The sequence below is a fragment of the Xyrauchen texanus genome, chromosome 19 (assembly GCF_025860055.1).
Source record: "Xyrauchen texanus isolate HMW12.3.18 chromosome 19, RBS_HiC_50CHRs, whole genome shotgun sequence".
Taxonomy (NCBI): domain Eukaryota; kingdom Metazoa; phylum Chordata; class Actinopteri; order Cypriniformes; family Catostomidae; genus Xyrauchen; species Xyrauchen texanus.
This window is the reverse complement of record NC_068294.1, coordinates 29,371,894-29,387,063: the sequence shown is the minus strand read 5'-3', so window position 1 is coordinate 29,387,063 and position 15,170 is coordinate 29,371,894. Positions and strand designations below refer to the sequence as shown.

The window sequence follows — 15,170 nt, the reverse complement described above, 5'->3', positions numbered from 1 at the left end:
TTTGTAATTAATAAAATGGTATTCAAATTCAAAACACTGTCTCTTCATTCTTTTACTTTATTAAAACTTCGAAAATGCATCGCCTCAACAAAACAAAAAAAGCTGGTCAAATGTTTAAGGGTTCTTAGTGGGGTTATAGCGTCTCCTTCTGGATATGCTGAATCATTACACGTGGAATACTAGTTTTTAGCGTCCTTGTATTTTCTGTATTTCTGCTCACCATAAGCTATTGACTTGTGGTCTCCCAAAATCAATTAAAATATGACACGGACTACATGAGAAAAGACAATTAGCAATAAACATACCAAATAAATGTTGTATTCCTATCAAAATCTGTGTTGAGTACGCTAAAACATAACAGAAGTGAAACAGGGATGCTCTTAATCATGATGCAGTAATGTATACAATAGTGTGGCTTAGATGATTCGCTGACTTGCCATTAAATACTGCAAGCAATGAAGCGCAAGCGATGCTTCTCATCTTCTATTCACAGCGGTCGCATCATGATGATTTGATATGCCAATCTAGAAAAAAAAACTCCGCGGTTCTATCATTAACTGGCTTGTTACGACAGTGAGTAACCATTTGCCGGTTCCATTCAAATACATGGGGAGATCCGTAAACTTTCAACTATCTGTCGCAAAATTGTATGTGTCTTCTCTTGGATAAAAAAAAAAAAAAAAAAAAATATATATATATATATATTTTATTGTAGTAAACTACACACATTGGTCATTCAAAAAAGATGCTGTAGTGTAAAACATTTAGAAGATTAGCGGACAGGCGGTAAATTCATTAAATTATTAGCGGTTTCCTCACAGAGGAAACATTAAAACATCTTCTCTATAAACATCCGTTAAAAAACGCCCTCTTGTCTCCTCACCAGTATGCATTGCTATGCTAAACGTTGTATGATAAATGATAGAAGGGCTCTGATCACATACCCATAACATTAAACGAACTGACTTGAACTTCCTTGTTTACGTTCGGGTTGAAATTCAAGCCGCAGTTTGACGGGGAACTTTAGTTAGTGTAGTGTACTCAAAACAAGCACACACGAAATATAAATGGTTAAATAGCCTTTTAGTTCTGAATTCATGGATAAATCATTCACTATTTTGTAGATATACACACAAAAAAAAATGTATCGATCTAAAATTATTTTAATTTGGCAATGCATCCCTACATAATATGGTACATTCCGTTGTGAAGCGTATTTCACCACCTGCTTCCGCAGTTGAATGAGTGAACGTTTGGAAAACTTCGTTGAACGATAATGACGCCAACCTCAGTTTATTACATTTTGATTATTTCTTTACTTCTTTTCTCACCCTTTGCTCGAGGGGTAAGGTTAAATGCAGTTACTTCTCCAGAGAGAAAAGCTGATTTAAAAAATAAATAAATCTGTTTTTAGTTGGTGTCATGCGTTACTCATTTCATTTCTGCCTTTATTCGCAGCTTGTTGAGGATTGCAGAAGTGGAATGTTTCCACCTAAAGGACCAACGTACATGATTTTTACTCTTGCTATGTCCAATTATAATGAGACATAAGCTATATCTCAGCTATATTATAGCCTTCATTTCATACGCTCTTTGTTCTGTTCTTATGTGATGTTGAATTTATCTAGGTTTAAAGGTAATGTGACCTGGTACACTGTAAATCTCGATTTACCCCCAAGCGAGAGGTGGACACAGGTGATTAAAGATAAAAACAAAGAGGTGTGCAATGTTTTATTTTAAAAATATGACAGATTGGGGGATTCATGGCAATATATATGGATAATTGTGTTCAGTAAGAAGGCTATGGTTGATCTTATATAATCTATGTTGCTTTGCAGTTGATTACAATGGTGCAGACAATAAAAGACATGGCCAAGGGCTTTTTCGATGGAAAACTTATTGATTTGGTGGACAGTGAGTTGGTAAGCTATTAAATGTATGAACATTCACTCTTATATTATTTGAAATATATTTGTTTGTTATTTTAATGTAATTCATTTTATTTCCTGTGTGGTAGCCTTTCATTGTGGACACACTCCCTTACCCTTACAATGAAGAGATTAAGGGAATTTCAGCAGCTTCTGGTGTCCCACTGGGTGAGAATTTATTTTCTGCTCTAGAGTTAAACCTCACATGATTTGAGGATGAGGTTTTATTTATTTATGTATTTATTTTTGTGCATGTGTTCCTCTAGGAGAGATTACACTGTTCAATATTTTTTATGAGATTTTCACTGTTTGCACTTCACTTGTTGCAGAAGATCTAAAAGGTGAGAATAAGTCATGTTCTCTTCATTTCTTTAGATCAAATGTATATTTAGAAGTTTTGTAGCTACTGTGATTTTTCTCTAGGAAATATTTATCATGCCCGGAATTTGGACTTTGGTTTGTTCATGGGGTAGGTCATGTGTTTTTGTTTATTTTGTTGCAATATATTTTCGAGTATGCATACCATGGCGATTGCCATATGTTTTTTGGATTGATGATGTATGCAGCCGATATACCCATACCTTGAAAGGTGTTGTTTTTTTGTTTTTTTTTTCCATGTAGGTGGGATAGACAAAATAAAACATGGACTTTAACGGAGAAGCTGAAGCCTCTTGTGGTGAATGTCAAATTTGAACGGGAGAATAAAACAGTCTTTAAATCAACCAACTTTGCTGGATATGTTGGCATGCTCACTGGAATTAGACCTGTATGTGTATAAACATTACAAAAATGCTTCTCTTTGTTTAAATGTAAAGATGAATCAAAAATATATTTTTTTCCTGGTTTTAGGGTGAATTGACTCTAACAATGAATGAACGTTTCAACTTTGATGGGGGATACATAGGTAAGGCTTAATTAAAATCATCTTTGACACTTTGACAAATGAAATTTTAAGTGATTTTTCATTTCTGCTTGAATGGTTTGCAAATAATTGCCACTACCAGACAACAGTATATATTTCTTCTCAAAATTAACCACAAGTCATCATTGTAAACATGGTTGACTGCTTGTATAACATCATGAATTCTCTCAGGGATCCTGGAATGGATTTTTGGCCAGAGAGATGGAATGTGGATGAGTTTCCTTACTCGCAAAGTCCTGGAAAATGCTACCAGGTAGAATCAACAATCTACACTTTTGAAAACATGCTACCAAAATCACTTCCTCTATTCTCCTGTCATAACCGACCAAGAGCGAGCGCACACAGTTTTCATTTCTTTTTTTGTAATAACTTGCAAAATAGCTTCATCAAACCAAGTAGTAATCTTCCCACATTTTTCAAAGGCACCAAGAGAATTTATATTCAAATGTGTATAGAATTTAATCTAACTAAAACATTGTGAAAGTAATCAAACATAATGAATGTTTTGTTTCCTTTCAGTTATGAGGATGCCAAAAATGAGCTTTCTCAGACCAAATTGCTTGCACCAGCTTACTTCATCTTGGGTGGTAACCAAACAGGGCAAGGTTGTGTGATAACCAGAACGAGAGTAAACACATTAGATATCTGGGAGTGAGTACATCATATCACACAGTAGAATCAAAGTACTTCGTGCAGTGTTTTAAACTACCCTCTAAATTTGTAACTGTTGATGTTTAAGACTTGATGCAAAGCTTGGTAGATGGTACGTCCTGGAAACGAACTATGATCACTGGGAAAAGCCTATAATCTTGGATGACCGCCGAACACCAGCTATGAAGTGCATGAATCAAACCACACAAGTGGTATGTGGTGTTCTGCTTTTAGTTGTTTAAAAGCATTTCTAATCGGTAACTGAACTTTGTCAAAAATGCTAGTCAGTAAGAAATGTTTTATACTTAATTCCTGCAGAACATTTCTCTGGCATCAATATATGATGTTCTGTCAACTAAACCAGTCCTTAATAAGGTAAGTGTGCCTTTACTTTAAGAGTGAGGATATATTTTTGTGCTTGTCACTTTTTGGAGAGTTTGATTACATCACTGTACCAAGTCAGATGTTTGATGCTTTTTATGGATAAGTGTTGTGAAAGTGACACCCTTTTCTGTCCTGCCTTTACTCTACAGCTGACAACCTACACCTCACTGATGGAAGTCTCAACTGGAACTCTGGAGTCCTATATAAGAGATTGCCCAAATCCATGCACACCATGGTGATCTGCACCACTTCTGAATGAGCTTTGGAAAATTAAATGCTGTTGTTGGTCTTTATCATTGGCAGGTCAATGTATAAGGAAGTGGTTAAAAACAGTAATGTTTTAATTCTGCCTGCATCTGTGATTACTGACACTTTGTCTTTGCACCACTTGTGCCATTTAAGACAAGCATAAATGTTCCTTTATATTAACAAACATCGATCATTTTCATTAGAAATAACGATCTTTTTTTATTAGTATATGCTAATTGTTCTACATGTGGATAAAAAATGTAAATATCAATGGTCTTTTTCTTTCATATTTTAATGCTGCGAGGAAACCTATTTTTCTGATCGTGTGAATCCTTGGTAACGATGAATTCTATTTTGTAACAGCACTTAGATCTTTTGTAAATGCTGGTATGAGAATAAAAAGCTTAACAAGCTTGAATCAGTGTTATTCAAAGACAGCCAATAAGTAATGTGTTGTTCAAAACTGGTATGTAATTTATGAATTAAGTATTGCTTTGATAAAGACAATACCTATAACAGTCTCATTACTTATTGCTCTTAATAGTTTTTGAAGTGTTTAACATTTGTTAATACATAATTTAACATTATTTATCAGTTGCAGTTCAGCTGCTGCATATTCGTTCTCTGACAGGGAATTGCTTCTAACACCTCAGCAGCCTAATTGTTTCTCCCCAATAGCTGATTAGTTAATGTGTAGTTTTTATATATTCAACAATGTATCTATTTCATCCTTAGCAACTGTCCATTTATTTGTATTGGGGCCCTTTGAGAGACAAGTGCAAATGCACTGCCAAATGTAATTTTCATAAATATTTTTTTGTTCCAGTAAAAAAATAAAAATTCTGAGTAAACTCTAGAGACTGTTGTGCATGAAAATCCCAGGAGATCAGCAGTTACAGAAATATTCAAAAAAGCTAATATGGCACCAACAATCATGCCAAGGTTGAAATAACTGAGATAAAATATTTTCTCCATTCTGATGGTTGATGTGAACATTAACTGAAGCTCCTGACCTGTGATTTTATGCATTGCACTGCTGCCACATGATTGGCTGATTAGATAATCGCATAAATAAGTAGGTGTGCAGGTGTACCTAACAAAGTGCTCAGCGAGTGTAATACTAATTAAGACATTTTTGCAGTGTATGCATGATTTTAATTTAACAGGATCAGACAGGTACCAATTACATGTTGTTGGATATTTGATCAAATGCACTTTCAAATTTAACAAATTGTTTTTAATATATTTGATTGCTGTTCTGAACTGCTGAAATATTACTTCTATAAGAGAAGTAGCATATGGATATGTTAGCAGTAAAGCAATTGTATTGATTTCCTAATTTTTATTTATTGATTTATTTAAATGCATATGTGCCAATACTCACATCTTGAAGTGATTTATATTGGATATGTTATTTTGTTAATTGTAATAACCAGAAATGTACTGTACAGACTAACATTGGTAATGTCAATTAAGTGGAATATTGTAGGCAGGCTGCATTATCCTCCTCCATTTAGATAAAGACAAAAAAAAATATATATATATAAGATTTAATGCAGCCTGTGTTTGTACAAAGAGTTAATTTAATCTTTTTGTTAATCATATACGGTGTCAGTATATTCATGAAATTTAAGATTCATCCTCTCAATTCTTTTATTTTGAGGTGAAATTCTTTTCTCTCTCTTTAAGGCTAGTGCCATCAAACATATGTTTCCCATTTTAACTTTATGGGTGTATCAAAGCAGGTATGTGTTCCTGTGCGGCAGACATTCCTGGATTGGATTGATCGATTTTTGTTTTGTAAACAAATACTCCTCTATGTTTGATATTTTTCATAGAATTAGCTAACAATTTATACACTCTGAAAGAAACACTCCGGACTTATATTAAAAATAACATCTATATTGATCTTCCATTGATTAGTACTTCTGGATATAATTTTTCAAATTCTGCTTGGACAAATGTATGTTTTGAGGTCAACCTCTAATAGTTTGCAGTATTACAGTACAGATTCTAGCTTAGTTTTGGACTTCCGTTGTTATCGGGACTGTTTGTCTTATCCAAACATCTGTTTTGTTCAAGAGTGACTCAGCTCAAAGCCGCGTACATCAACCACAGGAAAAAATTTCAGCACCCAGAACAGACCTCAGGAGCATTTGCGCAAGTTGACCAGTTTGTAGATGTTCTTTAGTGCATTAGTTTAATTGAGCTCTAGAATATCTGAATTAACTCTGGACCCTCTGGATTAACAAGATCATTAGTTTGGTCTTTTTCACCTTTAAATAAGGCATCAAAATGAGTACATATAAAATCTCAAATTTGCTCATCATTTTGATACTTTATACTCTGGATTTGTCAGACTCTGTAAGTATATTTATTCTTCTGCTTTCTGTAAAACATTTACTTAATGAAAGCCTGTATAAGTTTGTTTATTTACATGTTAAATTTACAGAACAGTCATTCCGTATATCTTTATATGTGTTTATACATGTGTTTAGTCACCTGAAGAATGCAAAGATGAGATGGAGCGGCTCCGTGCTCAGTTGAAGAGTCTGGAACTTCTTGATACAAAGCAACAGCAACTTATCCAACGATTGATGAATCTCAACCAAAGGGATGAACTTTCCCTAAAGGAGGGCAAATTTTATGACCTGGGAGACAAACAATATATGGGTCAAGACTCCATATAATTTTGTTAAGAGTTTGGCATTCAATGTGCTTGTGTAAAGATGTTATATTTGATTTGACTAACACAAATCTATCTGTAATCTGCAGACTGTGCTCAGATATTCAAAAATGGAAACACGCAGAGTGGATTTTACAGAATTAAACCTTTGCCAAGTACAACCCAGATCAGAGTGTACTGTGATATGACTGACGGGGGTGGATGGACAGTATTCCAGAGACGCACAAATGGTAGTCAGTCATTTGAAAGGTATGGAAAAATGTACATCATTGCTTGTGAGGAGGAAATAGATGTATACTGTTTAATTAATAAAATATATATATATTTTTTAAGAGATTGGAATGATTACAAAACAGGATTTGGTGACATGCAATCTGCTAATGGAGAGTTCTGGTTAGGAAATGATAATCTGCATTATCTGACATCTCAAGGTGAGCTACTTCTAGACATTAAAACGAAATGTACACTCACTGAGCACTTTATTAGGATCACTATGGTCCTAATAAAGTGCCCGATGTGGTCTTTTGCTGTTGTATCCCATCCACCTCAAGGTTCGACATGTTGTGCATTCTGAGATGCTATTCTGCTCACTACAATTGTACAGAGTGGTTATCTGAGTTATCATAGCCTTTCTGTCAGCTCAAACCAGTCTGGCTATTTACCTCTCATATACCTACTTATCAACGTTTTTTTGTCTGCAGAACTGCCTGCTGTTTTTGTTGTGCATGTAAATCCCAGGAGATCAGCAGTTACAGAAATACTCAAACAATCATGCCATGGTAGAAATCACCGAGATAACATTTTCCCCCCATTCTGATGGTTAACGTGAAAATAAACAGACGCTCCTCACACATCTGCATGATTTTATGCATTGCACTGATGCCACACGATTGGCTCATTAGATAATTGCATGAATAAATAGATGTACAAGTGTTCCTAATAAAATGCTCACAAGTCTATATAGAATGTGTTATGAAATGGTTTCCACATTTATTTTAATAAAACGTCTTCTGTTACACAGACGATTACACCTTGAGAATCAATCTGGAAGACTTTGAGGGGAGCCAACGTTTTGCAGTGTACAAAAATTTCAAAGTGAATAATGAGCAGGTGGATCTCTTTGTTAATCTCTTATTATTGCGATTAATGATGTGTGGATAAATACAGTGCCAATGAACAGGTGGCATGTATTGACAGGGGCCATGAGAAGTTTACTAATAAACAAATAATGGCCCCAAATGTAGGCTTTATTGACAATTTTGTGGATATAAAGTATCTAACAAACTGACATCTGCAAATAATAAAAACAAATAATGCTAGAGTGTGTGTGTGTGTGTGTGTGTGTGTGTGTGTGTGTGTGTGTGTGTGTGTGTGTGTGTGTGTGTGTGTGTGTAGCGTGTATTTATCACTTTGTGGGGACCAAATGTCCCCATAAGGATAGTAAAACCCGAAATTTTTGACCTTGTGGGGACATTTTGTCGGTCCCCATGAGGAAAACAGCTTATAAATCATTCTAAATTATGTTTTTTGAAAATGTAAAAATGCAGAATGTTTTCTGTGAGGGTTAGGTTTAGGGGTAGGGTTAGGGTTAGGTTTAGGGGATAGAATATAAAGTTTGTACAGTATAAAAAACATTATGTCTATGGAAAGTCCCCATAAAACATGGAAACACAACATGTGTGTGTGTGTGTGTGTGTGTGTGTGTGTGTGTGTGTGTGTGTGTGTGTGTGTGTGTGTGTGTGTGTGTGTGTGTGTGTGTGTGAGAGAGAGAGTCTGTGTGTGTGTCTCTGTCTTAGTCTTAACTGCCCAAATACTTTTTGGGGCACTGACGGGGTAAATAAGTGTTGTATTACCATTGGAAAACAAAAAAAGTGGATATAAAATATTGCACTTTGTTGACACTGTTGGGTTTAATCCATTTACAAAATAATTAGTCAGTGTAATTTAATTACTTTTTAGTCAAAAAAGTTGTGTTATGCATTACATTTGAAATTAATTTAAATTATTGAATATAAGATTAGAATTACTGACTTTCAATTAATTTAAATTACTTTTAAGTATATTATATGTTTATGCTTATTTCTAATATATGATTTATGTAGAATACATGAATTTGGCCCCATAATGAATCACGGTGTCAGAGAAATGTGAGGTGCTGAGTGTATGACTTGTGTGTCACAATGAACAAGAAAAAAATATAGACATTATTTTGTTGTATATACAATTTGTTGAGCAGAAAAGTGTTTTAGAAAGTAAAGTAATTAGTGATTTGGTTACTTTTTGAGTGAAGTAGAAAATAAATCTAATTCAATTTTAGAGAAATAATTAGTCCTTTGTAGTGGATTACTATTTTTAAGTAACTTACCCAACACTGTTTATTGACTTCATAGTCTGCCTGTGAATGAGTTCTAACCATCCCATTTGTCTTATCAGAACCATTATCAGCTGCAGTTTGGTCACTACATAGGAAATGCAGGGGATGCTCTCTCTGGAAGTTATCACCCTGAGGTTCAGTGGTGGGCCAGCCACCAGGGAATGAAGTTCAGCACACGAGATCGGGATAATGACCGTTATGACCGTAATTGTGCTCAGGAGGACAAGGGTGGCTGGTGGTTTAACAGGTTTGCACCAGACAAACTCTGACAGAGCTATATTTATACACTACAATAACCATATTAAGCTCAATACGATACAGTAAAATAAAAAATAGAAAGACATGGATAATATACAAGCACTTCATTAGAATGTGTTCTAATTTTTAGTAGCAACTCATAAATAAACAACTTCACCTAATGTTCTTTCACTTTTATCCCTCTAGATGTCACTCTGCCAATCTGAATGGACTCTACCACAGAGGTCCATACAGCGCAGACACTGATGATGGAATAGTGTGGTACCCATGGCATGGCTGGTGGTACTCCCTCAAATCTGTGCAGATGAAGATCAGACCAACAAGCTTTGAGCCTGATGATGTCGAATGACTAATGTATCTGAGCACTTACTTATATCTGAACTATGGAAGCGATGGTATTGTGGACGATGCCAAATAACATCGTAGTAACTGTTCAATTCTTAACTTTTTACAAATCTAGTTTAAAATCTCTTGTTTGCATGTAGCACAATAAAGTTGTCAAAACGTCATTGTTGTGTCCGCTGCATTATATTTGTCATCATACCTAACTAAAATGTTTTTTTTATTATTATTATTGTAGGACTATTTATTATTATTCTTTATATGTTGACTATAAATTCAAGACACTTCGTTTGTCTATGGTATTTTGTATAAAATACAATAATGTATTTAATGTTAAATGCAGCTTATAATTTAATTAAAGGTGCAATATATCTAATATACTTAAGCATACAATTATCATAAAATGTTAACGGAGATTTAAGAAACATGCTAATTTTAAATTCTGGCTTCTCCGAAAACAATGCTACAGCCAGTATATTCAACTTTGAAATGTCCGTTCCAGGCCGGAATATCTGTTTGTGTTTTAGCTTGTGTGATCCCGCCCGCTGCCCATTTCCCAATAGTATTTCGACACCCAGGTTACCAGATTTGAAACAAGTTAGCAGCAAACACAGCGTGCTGCAGCCATGGAAGCCAGCAATGCAACTACCTTTAACATTGACAGGTTTATAAAAAATCCACATGAGCTTTTTTATATTTCAAACGTATACATTAGCTGATCAACATAGAATGTGAGGCTCTTGCTTGCCATTGTCATTTTGCTCGTTCCTGTTGCTTGTACACAACCTGGCAACCCGCGTGAGCTTCGAGTTTGGAGAGGAGGAGGCGGGGGAGACAACTCTCTAATATTTTGATTTTGGACTGCAGTATCCATTTTAAACGCTTGATGTCGATGTTAGCCTACACATTGCTCTTTTAAAGGAATATTCCGGGTTCAATACAAATTAAGCTCAGTTGACAGTATTTGTGGTATTATACTGATTACCACAAAATCAGTTGTAAATTGCCTCTCTTTTTCTTAAATATAAATAAATTAATGGGTGTAACACAGCAACAATCTGGGTTCCTGTGAGGCACTAATGGAAGTGAATAGGGCCAATTTGTAAACATTAAAATACTTTATGTTTCAAAAGTATAGCCACAAGACGTAAAATAATATGTGTGTTAATATGATTTTAGTGTGATAAAATCACTTACTAGAATTTTCTTTGTAAAATTATAGCCAACTTTGCAACTTCGTTGCCATGATGATGTAATATTAACAAACCCTAAAACGACTGTAACAAATTACGATTTATATGACGACTTTACAGCTCAAATAGCACATGATTTTTAACAATAGAATTAATGTAAGTTTTATAAAACAATAAGCTTCACATTTCTGCCTTTAAATCCTCCAAAAAATTGCCCCATTCACTTCCATTGTAAGTGCCTCACTGTAACAACGATTTTTATTATTTGTTTATTTGTATTTTTAAACGTTTTACTTATTTATTTTTTAAGAAAAGGAGGGTCGAGTCGAAATGATTTTTTGTGGTAGGTTGTCAATGATCACCAATATCATCGTATTTAGCAGAACATTCACAGTGGCTTCTTTCTCTCCTGCAGTGACGTCATTTAAGGAGAGCGTGAGCTGCACCTGAGTTCTAACTGTCTGGGTGCATGCGCTGCTGTTAACGGTAGAAAATGTGTGAATCCCACAATTAATAACTCGTACAATTGTGACCTGCGGGGTAAGTACGATGTTAATCAAACGCTCCTCTGAGAAACTGAGACGTCAGTGTAACATTTTCCTAAACAAGATCCTAACTTCAACTATTTAGTCGCGTGAGGAGTTTCAGCTGTTTCCCAGACCGTGTTATTGCCATATTCAAATTTAAACAGATTCTTTATGACGGTTTTTTTTTTTATTAACAAATGGTCTGAATCACATTTCTAGACGCTTTTCACAACAACATAAATGCAAGGCAAAATGTGGGACAGATAGTTTGGCTTATATGATATGTATAATGTGTATATTTACGCCAGTTGTGCGTTCATTGCAGTCTGTAATGTCAGTGTATATTTATTCTTGGGGGATTTGCTGCTTTCTATAGGTTTACAACTTTGTTTACCCCATATGTGCTATTTATAGAACGGGCTGCAAGACATCCCATACTGGCCTCTGATTTTTCACTGTCAGGTGCAAAAGACAATTTAAGGCCAGAGATCAGGAAATAGATTGTAACTCTGAGGGAGGTATGACCTCATGAGAAACACGAGCTGGGCAGGAATAAGTTACTAGATTTTAAAATAATTGAGTAGGCTTGTTTTCCTCGTTTCTCAGTAGACTCCATTCACTAGTTTGGAAATGGGTTGGATGTTTTTTATGGAATGGAAAGTTTCTGAAATGAACCAACTTATGTAGTGACAGTAAGCTTTTTTTCATTTGTCATCCACTTTAATGTTATGTGACTCAAATCCACCCATACTGGATAATTCTGTGGGACGTACATGCCGTGACTTGACCTGATATGGTGTTCAGTAACTGTAGAAATCTCAAAGGGTAGGAGCTTTGAATTCCAGAGCAGGTTATAGTACAGGTGCCCTTTAGAGCATCATTATCAGTTTCTAACTCTGCAAGAGATTCATTGTTTTTTTTGTTTTTTTACAAGAATTTATATGTGGCTAATGATAGTGTTTTTTGGTAATGTTTCAAATTAAATTATGCATATTTAGAAACTGCATTTCAGAGACCAATGTAACAACCATCTATATCTATGTCACATTTGCTGATTTATATATACACTACACACACACACCACAGATGTGGACATAGATTGATGATGTTAGTCTGTTTGTATGTTTATAAATGGGCTAAAGATCAATGATTTGCTCTAACTCTTTTGTATTTAGTTTTATATATAATTTCCTTAAGTAGTTTGGAGTATGTGTCTTTATATGCGACTTTAATGCATCTTACTTTCAATAATCTGCAGCAAATCACTCATATGGTTATTTAACTGTTATTAAACCTAAAATATTGCTTTAAGCTCAGTCGACAGCATTTGTGGATTAGTATTTATTGCCTCCAAAAATAATTTTGATTTGTCCATCCTTTTCTTTAAAAAAAGTCTAGACTAATTTAATTTTATGACCCATTAAGCAACCGTGTAAGCTGGTGTCCAACACTTTATTGTCATGTTTTGTTAGCCAAGATTATGGATTCTCAGTCTGGTTTAAAGACGGACTAGTCAGAAATCGTACTAACTTCCCAATGACTGGGGGGGCCCTTGCTATTACATAACATCAAGTTATTGTGTATATATCAATACAAAGAAAGAGGTGCTGTATAGTAAACATACTGTTTGCATCACTGTGTTGAAAGAGGCATTCATTGAATAAATAAGGCATTCAAATCCAACCAGCTTTCTTGAATATGTTTTTGTTAATATTTACACCTAGTAAACTATGTTTTTGATTTGGATGTAATAGAAGCCAGAATATTTCTGCTTTGTTGCCATTTAGGTTTTACAGTGTTTCTCCTAATTTATCTCCTGATGCCTAAATCCCTTCAAAAATGCTGCTGGCTGCTTCGCAACAGTATATGCTGCTTTTGGCCTGACATGCCCTGGCCACTCCCCCATGTAGAGGGGCTTGTCTGGGATAGGGCAACCAGTAGCTGTCCCCTGTAAAGTTAGCCTTGAGACTTAGCAATGAGTTCTGTCAAGGCCCAGGCTGGAACTTGAACAGTGTGGTACGAGTAGAGGCGTGTTGTAGTAACCCAGGACAGACCAAAAGTGTGCTGACAGCAGGTTGGTCTGTGCCACATTCCTATGGAACTGACTATAATGCTGCGGGCCTGGAGAGGTACTAAAGGAGAGAGTTAGAGTTGATTGGTGTATATTGCAGGGAGTATAGTGTTGGCAGACTTCATATACGCACACAAGCAGAGCAGCCAGTGCATTTCGTCTGGTGTAGTGTTTACCACAGCACTAATGGGATTGATCCTGAGACATGGAACTGTGAGTGCTGCAGGAGCCTGAATGGGATGGTGCTGAACACAATGTTTTGCTGGTAAGGCTCTCTTTATGCATTTAGTTTTTTGAAGAGATTTCCAATGACATGCTGTATGAAATAAGAAAGTATTTCCTACATCCTGTAGCTAGGTTACAAAATTCCAATAAAGATCCATGATTGCATTAGTACTGGTACAATTTACAAGTCATTTGATTCTTGAGAGATTTGATAATTGATTTGATTTAAATTCTAATTAATTTAATGAGAATTCAGTTGAAAACTCTGAATTGAGAATTCAATTCAGAGTTTTGCATGTTTTCAATTTCAATTTCAGTACTCAGTTTTCAACAAGTATAAACAATCACCCATTTTATTTCACTGCTATGTTTTATGAGAGTTCAACGTTTCAGTTTTATGTTCCTTTAAAGGTGAAATAAGACGCATCCATCAATAATTCTTCGGGCAGTGGTAATGTATTACCAGAGGGGCTCTTGTTTCTTTAATGCCCAGCCCTTGCATGAGCAGTCAGACTGTAAATGACTACGCACACTGATGGTTCCCAAAGTAACAATTCACACTCTGTCAGTGAATCAAGGAAGGAATTCTTGTATTGCCCTTTCAATCAGAATATTGGAGAAATGTAGAGCCTTTAAATTTCAACAAACCTGTAATCTTATTTAGTCTTTATGCTCGGGATAAGATTAACTTTGTTCAGAAAATAGCAGCCAGTTGTTAAAAATTCTCAGTAGGCAGTTCAATAGATTTGTAATATTTGCTAAAATCTGTAAGAGTGTGATATTGCTGCAAAAGTTAGATTATTTATAGTCAAACCGATATGCCTTTTAATAGTTTAAGGTTCTGCGATCATTGCTGAGAAATTTGCCTTATTTAAAGGGTCTAGTTAGTATGCATGACCATTATTATTCAGAATTAGCTGCAAATTAATATCTATTAGTAATTGAGAGTGGACCTAAAATGCAAATTCCTTGAGAATTTCCGGACATTTTTGTATGATCACGCGCTTAACATGCAGGTTGTAGTTTTTATGTGATTTGAAAGTAAACTAATCAACTGATAAAGTTGCAAAACACGAGGATAATCCCTCTTCTAGAATGTGTTATGATTCGAGCCTGTAATTTAAGCCAACTTCCTACAGTCACTCAGGAATTATACACGTTTGCCTGGTGGTCAGATCGCAGTGCTATCATATGGCACCAACAGAAACCGTCCTCTTTTAGCTAAAACATGTAAAAATAGGGTTCTAATTTGTGTACATTTTGCGCTGAATTATCCACCTTCTCTCTGTAGTTCCACATTTAAAGTGGCATTTCCAATCACCGATTGTTCACATATATTTTATATGGGTTTTGTTGTTTC

At 35.2% G+C, this 15,170-nt stretch overlaps 2 protein-coding genes across 2 annotated transcripts; both read left to right on the top strand.

Annotated features, from left to right (window-relative positions):
• The first annotated feature begins 1,227 nt into the window (after positions 1-1,227).
• asah1a (N-acylsphingosine amidohydrolase (acid ceramidase) 1a) lies at positions 1,228-4,956 on the top strand. The gene is made up of 14 exons (XM_052149991.1): positions 1,228-1,345; positions 1,459-1,505; positions 1,629-1,719; positions 1,839-1,922; positions 2,018-2,096; positions 2,195-2,269; positions 2,352-2,397; positions 2,550-2,694; positions 2,778-2,832; positions 3,022-3,103; positions 3,370-3,501; positions 3,590-3,713; positions 3,820-3,876; positions 4,035-4,956. The coding sequence occupies exons 1-14, from the start codon at positions 1,277-1,279 to the stop codon at positions 4,122-4,124; spliced, it is 1,176 nt and encodes a 391-aa protein (XP_052005951.1). The 5' UTR covers positions 1,228-1,276; the 3' UTR covers positions 4,125-4,956.
• A 1,290-nt stretch (positions 4,957-6,246) lies between these two features.
• On the top strand, positions 6,247-9,955 carry fgl1 (fibrinogen-like 1). Its single transcript, XM_052150020.1, has 7 exons — positions 6,247-6,498; positions 6,633-6,807; positions 6,910-7,069; positions 7,154-7,251; positions 7,842-7,930; positions 9,254-9,441; positions 9,639-9,955. The coding sequence occupies exons 1-7, from the start codon at positions 6,430-6,432 to the stop codon at positions 9,799-9,801; spliced, it is 942 nt and encodes a 313-aa protein (XP_052005980.1). The 5' UTR covers positions 6,247-6,429; the 3' UTR covers positions 9,802-9,955.
• Positions 9,956-15,170: the final 5,215 nt, after the last annotated feature.

Coding starts and splice junctions, on each gene's coding strand:
- asah1a (XM_052149991.1), top strand. CDS start 1,277: ATGACGCCAACCTCAGTTTATTACATTTTGATTATTTCTTTACTTCTT. Junction 1,720..1,838: donor TTAAAGATAAAAACAAAGAG/GTGTGCAATGTT, acceptor GTTGCTTTGCAG/TTGATTACAATGGTGCAGAC. Junction 3,502..3,589: donor AACACATTAGATATCTGGGA/GTGAGTACATCA, acceptor TTGATGTTTAAG/ACTTGATGCAAAGCTTGGTA.
- fgl1 (XM_052150020.1), top strand. CDS start 6,430: ATGAGTACATATAAAATCTCAAATTTGCTCATCATTTTGATACTTTAT. Junction 6,808..6,909: donor GGGAGACAAACAATATATGG/GTCAAGACTCCA, acceptor TGTAATCTGCAG/ACTGTGCTCAGATATTCAAA. Junction 7,070..7,153: donor GGTAGTCAGTCATTTGAAAG/GTATGGAAAAAT, acceptor ATATTTTTTAAG/AGATTGGAATGATTACAAAA.